Below are 17,532 nucleotides of genomic sequence, written 5' to 3' on the forward strand. Positions count from 1 at the left end.
TCTGAGGCTGCCTTTGAATTTGTGATCCTCTTGCTTCACCCTCCTGAGCCGCAGGGATTATAGGAGTGCACCACTGCACCCAGTCCATTCCTTTAATATGTACTTTCCACTACTTACCTTTGTGTGATGCTATTTTAGAATTTTTTAAAGAATAATATAAACTTCACACCAATAGTAAAAGTGACCTTTGACTTATCTGTGCAATTTGGTTTTTTGCTTCTCCTAAATTAAGCCAAAAATTTGAAAATGGGTTATTTTAAGAAAAATCAGTGCTATTTGAACTGGTTAATAACGCAGATTGTAAAGTAGTTTATTTCCATAGTGCCAGAATATGTATTATAAACATTTAAAGTGAAAAACAAGCAGAAAATTAGTGATGGGAAAATAGATATTACACTAACTTTGAACCTGGGTACTGATTGAATGGAAAATTAAGACTTATTCTCAGTTTAATGGACTGATAGGTGTCTTAAGTTGCTTATTTCTTTATATACATTCTTTAACCATGACTACTACTACTTTGTTGTTGTTGAACTTAAAGTTTTAAGCTTAAAACAGAAATGAGTGGTCCTCTCCCCATTGTATACTAAACTTTCACTTTAACAACATTAATAAGGATATTTATTTCATTTTTCAGTAAAATGGAGGAAATAATAGTAGCCTTGTCAGGATTGTTATGAGGATGAAAGTAATTAATATATGTATAATATAGGGCATACTGCATTAATTTTTATTTTTGGTAGTAGAATAGTGGGGTGCTTAACCACTGAGCCACATTACTAAGTAGAGTAGGGCTTCATTAAGTTGCTGAGGCTGGCTTTGAACTCACAATCCTTCTGCCTCAGCCTGCCAAGTCACTGGGATTACAGGTGTGCACCACTATGCCCTGCTTTGCATGGAAATTTTTGGAGGGAGTACTGAGGATTGAAGTCAGGGGTACTTGTCCACTGAGCCACATCCCCAGCCCTATTTTGTATTTTATTTAGAGACAGGGTCTCACTGAGTTGCTCAGTGCCTCACTTTTGCTGAGGCTGCCTTTGAATTTGTGATCCTCCTGCTTTAGCCTCCTAAGGCACTGAGATTACATGCATGTTGCACAGCACCCAGCTTGCATTAAAATTTTTAATGGAAGTTAAAAAATATATAAACCAGAACCTCTATTTACTCAATACCTAACTTTTAACAATTATCCAAATTTGTAACATAATTTTTCATTTATTTCTATTTTGAGGGGAGTGAAGGGATAATACTTTAAAGTAAATCCCGGACATATCTTTTTGCCTAAATTTATGGGCATGAAAAAGACACTTTGGTACTAGATGCAGTGGTACACACCTCTAATCTCAATGGTTCTGGAGGCTAAGGCAGGAGGATCACAAGTTCAAAGCCATTCTCAGCAACTTAGTGAGGCCCTAAGTAACTTAGCAAGACCCTGTCTCTAAATAAAACATGAAAAGGCGTGAGGATGTGTCTCAAGGGTTAAGTGTCTCTGTGTTCAATAACTAGTACCAGAAACAAAAATAAGAAGAAGAAAAGAAAAAGGCACTTTGGCATAATCACATTGATCATTATGTGTAAGAAATTACACTTAGTGTCGTCTAAGTCCATGTTAGATTTTTTCAGATTCTTAAAAAATGTCATTTTTATTGATTCACAAACAATCCAAACATGACATTTGGTTGATATATCTCTCAGATCTTCTTTATTTAAAACATCCTTTTCTTCCTGTTTTTGTTCACTGCTGTGTTTTTACTGTAGAAACCAGGTCATTTGTCCTGTAGAATGTCCCACATTCTTCTTTTGCTTCCATGTGGTGTTTACATGTGCTTTTATTCCCTGTATTTCCTGTAAACTGATGAAATTTGCTTTTATTTTTAAATAGGCACATAGTCCCAAGTGAATGTTAGGTTATGGGTTAACATTTAAATAATTATATAGTTTAAATTGCAATCTTTCCTACTGGATAGTTAAAAGACAATTTGTTATTTATGTATGTATGTATTTATTTTTTGGTACTGGGGATTGAACTCAGGGGCACTCGCCACTGAGCCACATCCCCAGCCCTATTTTGTATTTTATTTAGAGACAGGGTCTCCCTGAGTTGCTTAGCGCCTTGACATTGCTAAGGCTGGCTTTGAACTCAGTATCTCCCAGTCTACGCAGCCTCTTGAGCAGCTGGGGTTACAGGCATGTGCCACCATGCCCAGCTGGACAATTTCTTGATTGTGATTGTTTGCTGTTTTTCTCATGTTAGAGAGCTTGAAGTTAATTTTCTAAGCACATAGTAGTTCTTCCTTAATGTTTTTGTGATTTTCTTTTCCTAATAACAAGTGATATTTTGTTTCAAGAGATTTGAAAGCATCCTCTGTAGTTCTCTATCTCCCAAAATATTAAACATGAGTAAATGCTCTGCAGAAATAATTTGTGTATGAGTTTTCTCAGGCTGCTGTAACAAAGTACTACAAACTGTGTATCTTAAACAATAGGAATGTGTTTTACCTCACTGTTCTGGGGGCCAGAAGTTTGAAATCAAGGTGTTCCAGAATTGATTCCTTATGAAGGAGGTGAAGGAGAGATCTGTTCCAGGCCTCTCTCCTTGGCTTGTGGATGGCTGTCTTCACATTCATATGAAGACATACTGTACAACCACTTGGCAACTAAAATCTTTCAGGCATAGTCTCCCTCAGAGAACAAAAGTTGGTTTCTGGTTTTACCTAGCATAGCAAAAAATTGAAAGCTTTTTGGAGTTCTCTTTGTATTATGTGCCAGTCTCTAAATTTCTGGGATTATTTTGGGGGGAAGGTGTTGGCCTTGTGCATGTTAGGCCAGTCTCTACTACTGAGCTATGCCCCCAAATTTCTTCTTTTTATATAAACATCAGTCATTTAGGACTAGGGTCCAACCTGATGACCTCCTCCTAACTTAGTTACCTCTATAAAGGCCCAATCTTCAAATAAGGTCACATTCTGAGGCACTAGGGGTTAGGACTTCAATGTCTGAATTTTGAGGGACATGATTGAGTTTGCTCGCAGTATTTCAGTGTATAACTTTATTTCCTGACTTGTTAAGGAGGATATAAAATCCTTGGTATCCAGGTGGCACAGGACTGTTATCTCAGCTACTTTTTGTTTTTTGGTTCTGGGGATTGAACCCAGAGGTATTTTACCACTGAATTACATCCCTAACCCTCTTTTATCTATCTATCTATCTATCTATCTATCTATCTATCTATCTATCTATAATGGTATTGAACCAGGGATGCTTAACCACTGAGCTGTACTCCCAGCAACATTTACTTTTTATTTTGAGACAGGGTTTTGCTAAGTTATTTAGAGCCTCTCCAAGATGCTGAAGATGGTTTCGAACTTGTGATCTTCCTGCCAATTTCAGCTACTTTGAAAGCTGAGAGAAGGCTAGCCTGGGCAACTTAGTAAGACCCTGTCTCAACATAAAAATTTTTAAAAAGGGCTGGGGATATGTTTGTAGCTTAGTTGTAGAGTACTTCCTTGTACTTGGCTCTGAGTTCAATACCCACTACTGAAAGCAAATCAAAACGAAACAGTGGCATCCAGTAAGCACTTGATTTTCTCTATGGTGTCTTAAGTAAAATCAATTGAAAAGCATCTTCCTTATATTGTTCTATTGTCCTTCCTTATGTTGTTCTATTGTTTGCATGTACAAATATATAATAACAAATCCCACAATTATATATATTTTATAATGCAAAAATAAAAATAAAGATTTTTTTAAATGTTCTAACTTGAATTTCTAGTAATCCTTGTTTTTATATATTCACAAATTTGAACTTTAATAACATATCACATTTTTCTTTTTATGTTACCCGGATTTTACTAATTAAATTGAAGTTAGACATAAACATAAGGGAACTTTATAAGATGAAGCCATTTAAGCCCGACGTGGTGGCACATGCCTGTAATCTCAGTGGCTTGGGAGGCTGAGGAAGGAGGATTGTGAGTTCAAAGCCAGCCTCAGCAAAAGCATGGCGCTAAGCAACTCAGTGAGGCCCTGTCTCTAAATAAAATACAAAATAGGGCTGGGGATGTGGCTCAGTGATTGATTGCCCCAAATTCAATCCCTAGTATCCAGAAAAACAAAGATTAAGCCATTTAAGATGGATTATGCCAACTGGTTGTGATTATGATGGGCACAGTTTAAACAGTATCTTTTTGTGAGTATTTTCTTATCTAATAAAGCATTGAAATTCAATTTCTGTGATATGTTTTTGAGGACTTTCTTTTATCTTCCTTTTTTTCTTTTTAGAATCTAATAAGTGCCTAGTCTTTTTCATGAACAGAAGTTCTTTAAGGGAAGAGCCTAACTTGTTTTAAAAGAAATTTAATTTGATCTTTGTTTACAAATTGTTTCAGCAAGCATTTATTGAACACTGTGCAGGCATTTGACAACTAAATCTTTCAGGCATAGTCTCCCTCAGGGAGGAAAATTGTTTTCTTTTTTTTAACCTTGTGTACTTAAAAAATTGAAAACTATGAGCTGGGGATATAGCTCGGTTGGCAGAGTGCTTGCCTCACATGCACAAGGCCCTGAGTTCAATCCCCAGCAAACACACACAAAAAATTGAAAACTACTCTGTGGGGTGCAGTGGCACACACCTGAAATCCCAGTGACTCAGAGGCTGAGACAGGTGAATGGCAAATTCAAAGTCAACTTTGGCAACTTAGCCAGACCCTATCTCAAAATAAAATATAAAAAAGGGCTAGGGATGTAGCCTAATGGTTAAGTACCCTGGGTTCAATCTTTGGTACCATACCAGAAAAATAAAACAACCTTAAATTCTCAAGTGTGACAGTTACATCAGAGGCAAAGAGTACTGTATACTAGAATTTTATCCTTATTTTTACAGTCTTAATATAAAGTCATCTAAAATTCTCCAATCCATTTTGGAAAAAGTCAAGACATAAAATGTAAAGACATCAACTCCTTTTTACTAATAATACTCAATAGCTGATATTACCTCATGCTCCTGTGGGGTTCTTTTTTTGTTTTTCTTTTTGTACTATGGATTGAACCCAGGGGCGCTTAACCACTGAGCCACATCCCCAGCCCTGTTTTATTTTTTATTTAGTATCAGGATCTCACTGAGTTGCTTAATGCCTTCCTAAGTTGCTGTGGCTGGCTTGAACTTGCTATCCTCCTGCCTCAACCTCTGAGTAGCTGGGATTACAGCTGTGTGCCACCCAGCTCATGCTCCTATTTTGAATGGGAGGAATGTTAAGTAAAATTTAGTCCCAGTTCCAGGAAAACTTGCTTTTTGCTTGTTCATTGATTGAATTTCAAAATACCTTGAGCTTTTCTCACTAGAGGAAAACATCTACATAAATATTAAATGGAAGAATTATACTAACAATTTTGCTTAAAAGATTGACTATTATTCCATTATTCTAAGATACTGGTTTTCTTCTTAAACTAGCTTTCCGAATTTCCATCATTTTCCATGATGGTATCAAAATAGTCACCATGACATAGTTTTAAGAGTTAATTTTCACGTTGTCTTATTTTTCCATCCAATTAGACCTCTAATCCTATTAATTTTTCCTTGACAACATCTTCTCTGTTTTCAGTGCCACTTCCTTCTTTTGTCCCTTGGGTCCAAATTACAAAGGTAATGTCCTAACAGATTTCCTATCTCTTCCAGTTTTATCTGACTTCCACAATCAACATCAATATATATATAAAATCCAGGATTGAACCCAGGGGTGCTTAACCACTGAGCCACATCCCCAGCCCTTTTTTATATATTAGAGACAGTGTCTCACTGAGTTGCTTAGGGCCTCTCTAATTTGCTGAGGCTGGCTTCGAACTCATGGTCTTCCTGCCTAAGCCTCCCGAGTTGCTAAGATTACAGAGATCAAGATAACTTTTCTTTTTCTTTCTTTTTTTTTTTTTTGTGGTGCTGGGGGTTGAACCCAGGGCCTTGTATATGCAAGGCAAGCACTCTACCAACTGAGCCCAGCCCCTCAAGATAACTTTTCTAAAACATTATTTTTTACATATTTTCTCTACTACACAAAAGTAACACTGCTTTCCCATTAACTGTTAATAATAGAATTAGGGCTGGGGATATAACTCAGTTGGTAGAGTGCTTGCCTCACATGCACAAGGCCCTGGGTTCAATCCTCATGCACCACACACACAAAAAAAATAGATTAAGAATAACTGATTTGTATTGAGCACTAACTACGTGATAGGCACTATGTTGAGAACTTATCAAGAACATTAGTATTCTCATTATTATCATCTTTATATAGATGAAGAAACCAAGGCTTAGGTTATATCTATGGTTACACAGGTAGTGAGTTACAGATTCTAGGAATCTGGGATTCTAATCAGTTCTTTTTGGCTCCAAAGTCTTTGGGCCTAACAACTATTCTTTTTTACCCAAACTCTTTATGTTCAAACTCTTCAGTTGTTTAAGATCCCATAAATCTGATTCTGTCTTACCTCTCAGTTTTATCTTTTCATTATTCTAACATACAAACTCTGTTCATCAAGCTAGAGTCAACTATCTGTAAATTGCCATATTCTTTTCTTCCTCTAATCTTTTGTTCATATGGTACCTTCAGTTTGGAATATTCTTCCCTCCACTCTCTGCTTGTCCATATTTGAGCATCTTTAAAGGCCTAGGTCAAATTTTGTTCTTTTCATACAACTCATTGTTGAGAGCCACAGCCGAAGGGGCCCCAGCAAACTTTCAGACTGCCAGCTGATGATTGGCTCACAGCACCCCAGCAACATCTAGCTGATTGGCTCCTCTGCAGCGATGCTCATTGGGCTGTTTCCCCGCCCTTTCAGACTGCCAGCTGATGATTGGCTCACAGTGGCCCCAGCAACATCTAGCTGATTGGCTCCTCTGCGGTGATGCTCATTGGGCTGTTTCCCTGCCCTTTCAGACCACGGAGCTGCTCATTGGGGGAGTTTTTTGGCTCCGCCCACGCGACCCAGCCAATAGGCCTCAAGAGCAGGAGGATTGTGGGAGGTGGAGAGGCTTGTGGTTGAGAGAGAGGCTTGTGGGAAGCCGGTGGTGGCAGTTGGGCTCTGAGGGTTTTTCCTGATGAGCGGTTTTATTTGGCGTGTGTGGTTCTAAAAATAAAGTTCCTTTCTTTTGACAAGTGGCTCCTGAATTGTGCCCAGCCAGACTGAGGCAACTCATATTACCACTCTTCTATTATGGACTCCCCAAAACGTATTGTTTATACTGTAAACAACAATCTTTTTTTTTTTTTTTGACTCTGGGGTTTAACCCAAGGACAGTCTACAACTGAGCTATATCCCCAGCCTGTTTTTTTTTTTCCATTGTTGTTGTTTGTTTGTTTTGACATAGAGTCTCACTAAGTTACTTAGGGCCTCACTGAGGCTAGCCCTTCTGAGGTTGGACTGAACCTTGCAATAGCTTCCCAAGTTGCTGGAATTCCAGGTGTGAGCCATTGTACTGGGGTAAACAACAATCTTGAAACTCTCTGTTTTTTTCTTTCTCTTCTCTCTCTCTCTCTCTCTCTCTCTCACTCTCAGACAGGCCTCACTAAATTGCTGAGACTAGTTTTGAACTTGGGATCCTCCTGCCTCAGCCTCCTGAGCTGCTGGGATTACAGTCATGCGCCACTGCACCCAGCACAGAATGAAAGTTTTTCATCTAATCCTTCCCTGCATATCTGATGTACTGTAATGCACAAGTAATATATCTTTGTGTGGTAGTTTGTGTAACAATGAAGAATGCAGAACAATTTACTTATATGGAGATTTGTTTATACTGTAGCTCTTCTATAGCCCCATGAGTAATAATATAGATGTATCCAAATGAAATTTTGAAATTTTCAATCCAAATGAAACTGTTTGAAACCACAGGAACTAGACATTCACTTGACCCTCATCTTCCCACCTTCCAGGAAGAAGGCATGGATGTAGTAAACAAAGAAGCAATGCATGAACGGTGAGTACTGTACTTTCAATTACCACTTTAATAATTTGTATATTCAGTTATATCTTTTCCTTCAGATAGGCAAACTACAGTACTGATTTCTTTTCTTTTGTAGGGAGGTACACACTGCAATACAGATAAGTCAGTCTTGGGAAGAAAGTCTGAACCTGGTATGTTTTACAGTAACACTTTAATTTTGCCCAAACTTTCAAATTTTCTCTATTGTAGTGTTGTGCTATCTAGTTTCACTGTAATTTCTGAAAATATCAGCTCTTGTTTGATATTTAAGCAGTATCTTTTCCATAAATAACTTGAATTATCTTAAGAAACAGCTTATGATCTATCCATAAAATAACTATCATTAGGGCTGGAGCTCAGTGGTAGAGTATTTGCCTTGCATGTGTGAGGCACTGGGTTTGATCCTTAGCACCACATAACAATAAATTAATATAGATATTGTGTCCATCTACAACTAAAAGGAATATTTAAAAAATAACTATCATTATTTGAAAGTGGGGTTCAAAGTACATAGTTGTCTGATATAAAACCATAGCTGTTGTAAACCAGCTTCATCTCTGTCCTAGAGAATCTTTAAAAAGTTCAGTTATGCCTGTAATCCCAGCAGCTCAGGAGGCTGAGACAGGAGGATCGCAAGTTCAAAGCCTGCCTCAGCAAAAAGCAAGACACTAAGCAACTCAGTGAGACCCTGTCTCTAAATAAAATACAAAATAGGGCTGGCAATGTGGCTCAGTGATTGAGGGCCCGAGAGTTCAATCCTCAATTTAAAAAAAGTTCAGTTTTACTAAAATGCTTAGATTACAAAACGATAAATGATTTTACTTCCTTCTACATCATTTACTAACTATATATCAGTTTTAAGCTATAGGCAATGGATTTATGAAAAATTATTGCATTTTTATGTCTGTAAAACAGACATATAGTTCTGTTAACATTTTAACATACAACCTTTAATTTAAACATATTAAGAATATAGTTATATCCCTTGTTCACATTTTTAATGTCTCTATACATCATGATTGCTTAGTTATGGTAGTTGGTTGATATTTAGTGTTTTTTTATGTGGACATTTCAGATAATGAGATAATAAGAATTGAACTGAAACTTGAGCGGGAGAGATTCTGGTTAATTCCAATTTCCAGATTTTAGAGTTGTTAAATCAGGAAATGGGTCATCAACAGAAGACATCTTTTCCTTTGAGCTCTGAGTACCTTAGATGGGCATCTGACCGTGATTTTGGAATAGATTCTGAAGAATGAATAGATAGATACCTTTTGGAGGATTGTCCCTGTTCACATTTTGTTTCTAATAACAATTTATAGATGTTATTGGAGTCCTTTAGCTGGCCAAATTCTAATTACTTTAGGTTTTGGCATGAGTAAGTGAATAAGAGATTCTCCAAGTATTATAGGAGGAGAAAGGGAATGTGTAATATATAAGTTTAACTCACATTGTGTTTTAGAAAAGTGCCTATTTTAAAACCCTCAATTATGTAGTACTGATTTTGTACACATAAAATTTGTAAACTTTTTTTTTAATAGATCCTGCTGTCCCATTTGTGTCTTAGTTCTAGCTAAATCCGTTTTGGTCCTTTTCTGGACATAGCATTATAGTTTTTGGTAGCAAAGGATAGGTCAAATCCAAAAAGGAAAGCTGAATTTAGATTTTGTGTATATAGTATGTATTTCTTAATATTGAGTACTCATGTTCTAAGTTTTCTGGGGTGCTAAGGAAGCCCCTTAACCACTACAGAGCTCTCTCCTCTAAGAGGCAAAGGGAAGCTTTGCTTATTGAAGTAAACCATAGATTCCCTGCTTGCTTTATCATGATGAGTGCTCTCTACATGAAGTCAGGCTCAGTAGTAAGGGTTCTCTTTCCCATGCAACAGCTATCTCCAGAAGTATTTGATTAATAAGTAATTGGTGCTACAATTATCCACTGCTTTCTGCTTTCACAGAATGACGATGATCTGGACACACCATCCACTGTAAAGAACATTGATCTAATCCCAGTATCCCAAGCAGCTTCTCTCACTAAATGGATTGGGAAGGTAAGTAAGGAGTGCCTTAAAGTCTATGCTCTTGGAAATACTAGTAGTTACCCAATCAAAAACCTCTGAGGGCTGGGCATTGTGGCACATGCCTGTAATACCAGTGACTCAGGAGGCTGAGGCAGAAGGATTACAATTTCAAAGCCAGCCTCAGCAACTTAGTGAGGCCCTAAGCAACTTAGGGAGACCCTGTTTCTAAATAAAACATAAAAAGGGCTAGGGATGTGGGTCAGTAGTTAAGCACCCCTGGGTTTAATCCCTAGTACAAAAAAAATCTCTGAGGGAGTATATTTTGCTATGGTATAAATGATGGTCAGTGACACTTTTCTCTTTCTTGTTTTTTAATATTTTTTTTTTTAGTTTCAATAGACCTTTATTTGTTTATTTTTATACGGTATTGAGAATCGAACCCAGTGCCTCACATATGTTAGACAAGTGCTCTACCACTGGGCCACAACCCCAACCCTCTTTTTCATTTCTTAAAATATTATTTATATACAATACAATTCACCAACTTTTAAGTATATGGTTAATTTTGGTAATTATCTATAGCTTCATAACCACAACCACAATCAAGGTATAGAAGAGTTCCCACAGTGTAAATAATGTCCTCATGATCTTTTGCACTGTCTTCCTCCCCATCACTCTTCCTGCCCTAGGAAACCACTGACCTTTCTGACAAAAGTGATGGTTTTAAAACCTCTGTTCCAATTTGGTTTTAGCAATGTTTTTCTCCATCATTATAAACTTGTGTGAATTACACCAGTTTGCTTCTAAATCCTATTCCCAGTCCCTCAGTATGAGTTTTGATGTAAGTTTAGTTGTCTGAAAATAACCACATTACTTATAAAATAAGAATTTTAGAAACTTAAAAGAAATTTTAGCTCCAGGTTCTATGACAACCAAAGAAGTGGTTTCTTTTTAGTGAAATGGAAATGTCATTTGTTTGGATTTATACACTGAAAAAAAAAAACCCAAGTGACAAAGAACATGTGAAAATAAAGAAAATATTCAACAATTCATTAATCCTATTTGACCATAATCTTCCTTTGACTGATCTTGTTCATAAGTGTTGGTTAGCTCTAGTACTTTTAAAAAAGTTTTTTATAGTTGTACATGGACAGCATGCCTTTATTTATTTTTTAAATTTTTGTTGTAGATGGACACAATACCTTTATTTTATTTATTTATTTTTTTAAAGAGAAAGAGAGAGACAGACAGAGAGAGAGAGAGAGAGAGAGAGAGAAAATTTTTTAATATTTATTTTTTAGTTTTCGGTGGACACAACATCTTTATTTTTATTTTTACATGGTGCTGAGGATCGAACCCAGTGCCTCACACGTACTAGGCATGCACTCTGCCACTGAGCTACACAGCCCAGCCCTATCTCTAGTACTTTAAAGAACTTCTTCATCCACAATTCTCAACTTGATTCAAGGCATGTCCCAACCTGGACTTGCTGGTTCTTCTACACTGTAGGTTCTAAAATCCTAAATCTTGGTGAATTAGAAGACAATTTGCTTCTGATGTGTTTCTAGATTTATTCACATTTACAGAAAAGCAATAAAATGATGTGTTATCACATAGTATTCAGAGTTCTTTTTAGTGTATTATATTTAGATCTGTTATAATGAAGTAATCATTGATTATTTTCCAGATTTTTTTCTAATGATCATGATGGTTTTATTTTAGAAGTCACAGGCCCACCAGCACTGTTAAAATAACTATCCTTGGACCAAAAAAAGAAAAGGTACTTTTATCTTCTCTCAGAAATAAATATAACTTTTGCTCATTTTTTATAAAATAACTAAAACAATAAAAATTGTTTTTAAAGGATTTATTTATTGAAAATGTATTTGAAAAGTTACTATAGCTCTTCTATTTTACCCAGATGGAAATACTTATAAAGACATTGAAAACTATAAAGTACTATATAAATGTGAATTGAGGAATTTAATTCTAGTTTAGTTGACTGTTATGATTTTTTATGAGCCTGGGGCGCCTAACCACTGAGCCACATCCCCAGCTCCTTTTTATATTTTATTTAGAGACAGGGTCTTGATAAGTTGCTTAGAATCTTTTTAAAAAAATATTTTAGTTGTAGATTGTCACAATACCTTTATTTCATTTATTTTTATGTGGTGCTGAGGATCAAACCCAGGGACTTGCATGTGCTAGGTGAACACTTTACCACTGGGCCACAGCCCCAGCCCCACTTAGAATCTGGCTAAATTGCTGAGGCTGGCTTTAACTTGCGATACTCCTGCCGTAGTCTCCCAAGCCACTAGGATTACAGGCATGCGCTATCACATCTGGCCTGGCTGTTAAGATTTTCATTAAATAAGTATGATTTATGAAGCTGGCTGCCTTAAATATTTTCTAAAATTAGGTAGGGAGTGAATGAATGAAGGAAGGAAGGAAGGAAAGAATGAATGAATGAACAAACGAACAGAGTGAGGCAGTCATCAAGTATTTTTCTGAATCTCAACTCATGTCCCACTACTGCACATATACACATTGATATCATATGAATAAGTTAACACAACTTATGTCTACTTGAACAATAACAATATATGTGAAGGAATAGGTTCTTTTTGATTAAGTATATGGAAAGCCACCTACCTACTCAATAGTAAAAGAACAGTTGAATGAACAGAAGTATCCATTCTTTTTTTTTTTTTTTTTTTGTAAAATATGTTTTTAGTTGTAGTTGCACACAATATCTTTATTTTTTATTTTTATTTTTTATGTGGTTCTGAGGATCGAACCCAGTGGTTCGCACATGCTAGGCAAACACTCTGCCACTAAGCTACAACCCCAGCCCCAGAAGTATCTTTTCTTAAACTCCATACAACTAGATCCTGCTTCTCGGTGCTACCTCAATAAATTATGCTTTTGTTCCTTTCTAAATACCATTATTGAATTATATATTTGGAACAAAGTCTAACTACAGTGGGGAGGGGCATATCGGTAAATGGAAAGGAGATAAAGCTTAAAAGTGTATAATTGTGAAAAACCCATCATGATGAGAAAGAGGATGAAGAAATGATAGGGAAAGAAGTTGAAATATATGTGACTTTTTTGGAGGGAGGGATTATCAAGGATTGAACCCAGGGGCGCTTAACCGCTGAGTCACATCCCCAGCCCTTTTTATAGTTTGAGACAGGGTCTCACTAAGTTGCTTAGGGTCTCTCTAAGTTGGTGAGGCAGGCTTTGAACTCACAATCCTCCTGCTTCAGCCTCCTGAGCCACTGGGATAATAGGCATGTGCCACTATGCCCAGCAAAATATATGATTTGTGTATTTAGGATTAATTAATGGAAATATCACTAACAATGTACTTAACTCAGAATGTACTTTTTATATTTTAAGACTAAGACTAGGTTAATTCTGGAAAATTCTCATTTCCAAACTAAGTACATTGTTTTGTGAAGATGCATCAATAACTAAGGGATCATTTGCTTGTGCTGTGAAGCTTGGGCTGGTGTTGAAAATCATTCAAATATATCAGCAGTTAAGACCTGATAGGAAGTTGGCTTCTTTGAATATTTAAAATGAAGTGTGCTTAGGGATGGGGATATGGCTCGGTGATAGGGTACTTGCCTACAATGAGTGAGGCCCTTGATTCCATCCCTAGCATTGCAGAAAAATTAAGTATGCTTAAATTGAAAATAGTGCTTGGGCTGGGGCTATATAGCTCAGTGGCAGAGCATTTGCCTAGCATGTGTGAGGCACTGGGTTCGATTCTCAGCAAAATAAATAAAGCTATTATGTCCATTTACAACTAAAAAAATATTAAAAGAAAGAAAACAATGCTTTATCAACTTAAAACAGTTTTTCCTTTTATAAGATATTTATATGTAAAACATTTTTATCACATTGAAAGTGCTTGGAGTTTTCTTAGAATTTATCATTTAAAAATTGTTTAGGGAAATGTGGGGATGTGGCTCAGTGGTACACCCCATGCCTAGCATGCATGAGGCCCTATGTTCTACACCCAGTACTGTAAAAAATATATATATATGGTTTGGGGAAGGCAGTATAGCACAGTAGTAGAGTGCTTGCCTAGCATGTGCAAGGTCCTGGGTTTGATCCTTAGCACCACCCAAAAAAGTTGTTTTTATTGTTCAATTTTAACATAATGGATTTGGTCTCTACTCAGTATCTTAGTAGATGTGTAACATCTACTATCTACTGTGACATCGGTTGCTCTGGGGGACATCTGCTTTTTTCTTTTAGGTGTACCTAAGGGAACTCCAAAGCAAATTCTGTGTATACCACCTAGTCTATATTTTATGTCAAACCCTCCCAAGCATACCCTACACAGCTCTAGTAAAAATTCATCTGGACCTTCTTGGCCAAATACAATAACAGATAAATCTAATCTTATTTGTATATTTTGAAATATGAATATTCACTAGGAAACAACCACCTATGTCCTATTTAGAGTCCATTAGCCCAAATGAAACAAGGGGAAAGATGGTATAAAAATAGAAATGAGGTCCTGGTGGCAGGCGTAGGGGTCAAGTAGGGATGTGTGTGTGGTGATGCTAAAAAGAATGAGGACTCTGCCAGGTGGGCATGGTGGCACAGGCCTATAACCCCAGCAATTTAGGAGGCTGAGGCAGGCCCCCTAACAACTTAAGTTCACGGCAAGCCTAACAATTTAGCAAGATCCTCAAGCAACTTAGAGAGACCCTGTCTCAAAAAACAAAAAGGACAGGGAAGTGGCTCAGTGGTAAAGCACTTCTGGGTTCAATCCTCAGTTCCTCAGTACCCTCCCTCAAAAGAATGAGGACTCTATAAAGTGAAGGAATGTGAAATAAAGATCAGAGTCTCTAAGCAAATGAAGGCATATTGTATGTGATAAGTAACAGTTACTTCCATTAGGAGTAAGCAAGAACAAATAAGTGTTCAAGTAGGAAATGTAAGAACTTTGTAAAAATTATGCAGAGTAAATGATTTTTAAAGTAATGATGGTTTTAGCAAATAGTTTTTCTTCTTTCTTTTCTTTTCTTTCTTTCTTTCCAGGGATTGAACCCAGGGGCACTTAACCACTAAACCACATCCCTGCCCTTTTTTTAAATTTTGAGACAGGGCCTCACTAAATTGCTAAGGCTAACTTTGAACTTGGGATCCTCCTGCCTCAGCCTCCCTAGCCACTGTGATTACAGGCTTGTACCACTGTGCCCTGCTTAATTTTCTTTTATGAGGAATTTTTTGTCATGTTTTTAATTTTTAAAAAAAAGGACAGATGAGTTTTTCTGTTGTTAGTTTTTTTTTTTTTTTTAATTCCCTTGTAAGTGTAATCTGGCCATGGGATAGGATGCCAGACTTCTTCTGAGCTTTATGAACCATTATTATACTCCCAAGGAACTTCTATGGAATCTCTATCTCTAGGATGATGATGATGATGATGATAATGATGATGATTTCAGTACTGGGGATTGAACCCAGAGGCCCTTTACCACTGAGCTACATCCCCAGCCCTTTTTATTTTTTAAATTTGAGATAGGCTCTCACTAAGTAGCAAAGACTGGCCTCCAACTTTTGATCCTTCTGCCTGAGTGCCCCCCCCCCCAGTTGATCACAGGTTGTGCCACCACAACTAGTACTATTTTTTAAAATGATGGTCCTAGTGTTTTGTTTTGTTTGTTTGTTTGTTTTTGGTACCAGGGATTGAACCCAGGGGTGCTTAAGCCCTGAGCCACATCCCTAGCCCATTTTATTTTTTATTTTGAGGCAAAGTCTCTTTGATTTGCTGAGGCTGGCCTCCAACTTGTGAACTTCCTGCTTCAGCCTCCTGAGTCACTGGGATTACCAGTGTGTCCACCATACCTGGTCATAGTGTTAAAAAAATAGTCCACCCTAGAAGACATAGGCTTGAATGTCAGTTTTTCTCTTGGCCAGACATTGTTATCATATGAATATGAAACACTATGCAGATTTTAACATTTACTTCAAGGAAAAGATTATAGCAGTGTTCTTTTTTGATATCATATGGTTCTCCTTAATCTTTGAATATATATATATATATATATATATATATATATATATATAAAATGTGTGTGTATGTGTAGTTCATTGTGTGCTATAAAAGAATTTACCAAAAAAATTATCTCTTTACTATTTAGTTCATCACATATGTTTAGCAAATAAAGATAACAACAACCTACAAGTTTAAAATAAGGAATGGAATTAAACTCATTCAACAGCCATACTAGTTATATAAAATCATGTTATAGAATTTATTTAGTAATAAAACAAAATGATAATAATTAAAAAGAAAAAGTAGAGTAAAAACCATTATATATAGTACAAATCCAAGTTTGTTTAAAAAAAACAGTCATGAAGGCTGGGGATGTGGCTCAAGCGGTAGCGCGCTCGCCTGGCATGCATGAGGCCCGGGTTTGATCCTCAGCACCACATACAAACAAAGATGTTGTGTCCGCCGAGAACTAAAAAATAAATATTAAAATTCTCTCTCTCTCTCTCTCTAAAAAAAAGTCATGTACACACACATATTCAGGGTTTGTTGAAGATTGATTATCTCTGGATAAGAATGACTTAAGAATTTTTTTTCTTTATATTTTTATATAAATTATATTTTTTACCAATTATATATTTTTTTACAAATTAGTTGCAATAAACAAGTATTACCTTTGCAATTAAAAGCATAATAAGCCAGTTAAATAAGAAATATCTATCTTGATCTGCCATTTTGTCTTAGGTAAAATACCACTTGATGATCAGCCAAGACACTGCCAACATACATCCTGTGACACTTCCCAGCTGTCAGTAAAGACTGTGTGGTGAGTATCAACATGGGTTTTTTAACATTCACTGGCCATTTTTCACTTAGCTCTTAAGTCTACTTTGGCCATTAGGTATACTTAGAAGTATGGCTCATTCTATAAATTATAAAACTAGTATCCCAAATGTATGCTATCAACCTCAGTTCTTTTTTCTAACGTGTGTGATATTCATATGTAGTGGATTCATTTTTAGAATGGAGGTTTTAGCATTAGATGATAAGGTATTAGAGAAATACATAAAAATGCATGCTTAGAGCTGGCAGTATATTTCAGTTGCATAGCATATGCTTAGCATGCCTGAGGTCCTGGGTTCAATCCCCAGCACTGAAACAGTAATAATAATTATTTTAAAATAAAGTAAAGTATGCTTAGAAAAAAGTCATTTTCTGCCTATCTTGTCAACCTTGGATTTTTGTCTGCTTTGTTGATTGAAAGTATTTTTGAAAAGTATGCCTAAGAAAGCATGTTTTAATAATTACAATGGGAAATAAAGGAATGAATTTTTATTTATTGGAACTATTGATGTAGGAGGTTTTTTTTTTATTGTTGTTTGTTTGTTTGTTTTTAGGGGGAATACTGTTGGTTTTGTGATACTATTCTTGTGAAACAGCCCTCGGTCTAGTTCCAGTTGTTTATGTCACATATTTGGCATTCCTATGTAGACAAAGCAGAGTGCACAGAGTGACATCTTGAAT

At 36.4% G+C, this 17,532-nt stretch overlaps 1 protein-coding gene across 2 annotated transcripts in view; it reads left to right on the forward strand.

The window, feature by feature from the left end:
* The window catches only part of LOC114101852 (P2R1A-PPP2R2A-interacting phosphatase regulator 1-like), a 65,560-nt gene that overhangs the window by 20,232 nt on the left and 27,796 nt on the right, over positions 1–17,532 (forward strand). For both annotated transcript variants that reach the window (XM_027946999.2, XM_071606220.1), the window contains exons 5-8: positions 7,923–7,966; positions 8,070–8,124; positions 9,930–10,022; positions 16,753–16,834. In XM_027946999.2, coding sequence (XP_027802800.2) covers positions 7,923–7,966; positions 8,070–8,124; positions 9,930–10,022; positions 16,753–16,824 — 264 coding nt within the window. In that variant the 3' untranslated portion in view covers positions 16,825–16,834. The remainder of the gene's footprint in view (positions 1–7,922; positions 7,967–8,069; positions 8,125–9,929; positions 10,023–16,752; positions 16,835–17,532) is intronic.

This window comes from Marmota flaviventris, chromosome X, assembly GCF_047511675.1.
Source record: "Marmota flaviventris isolate mMarFla1 chromosome X, mMarFla1.hap1, whole genome shotgun sequence".
Lineage (NCBI taxonomy): Eukaryota > Metazoa > Chordata > Mammalia > Rodentia > Sciuridae > Marmota > Marmota flaviventris.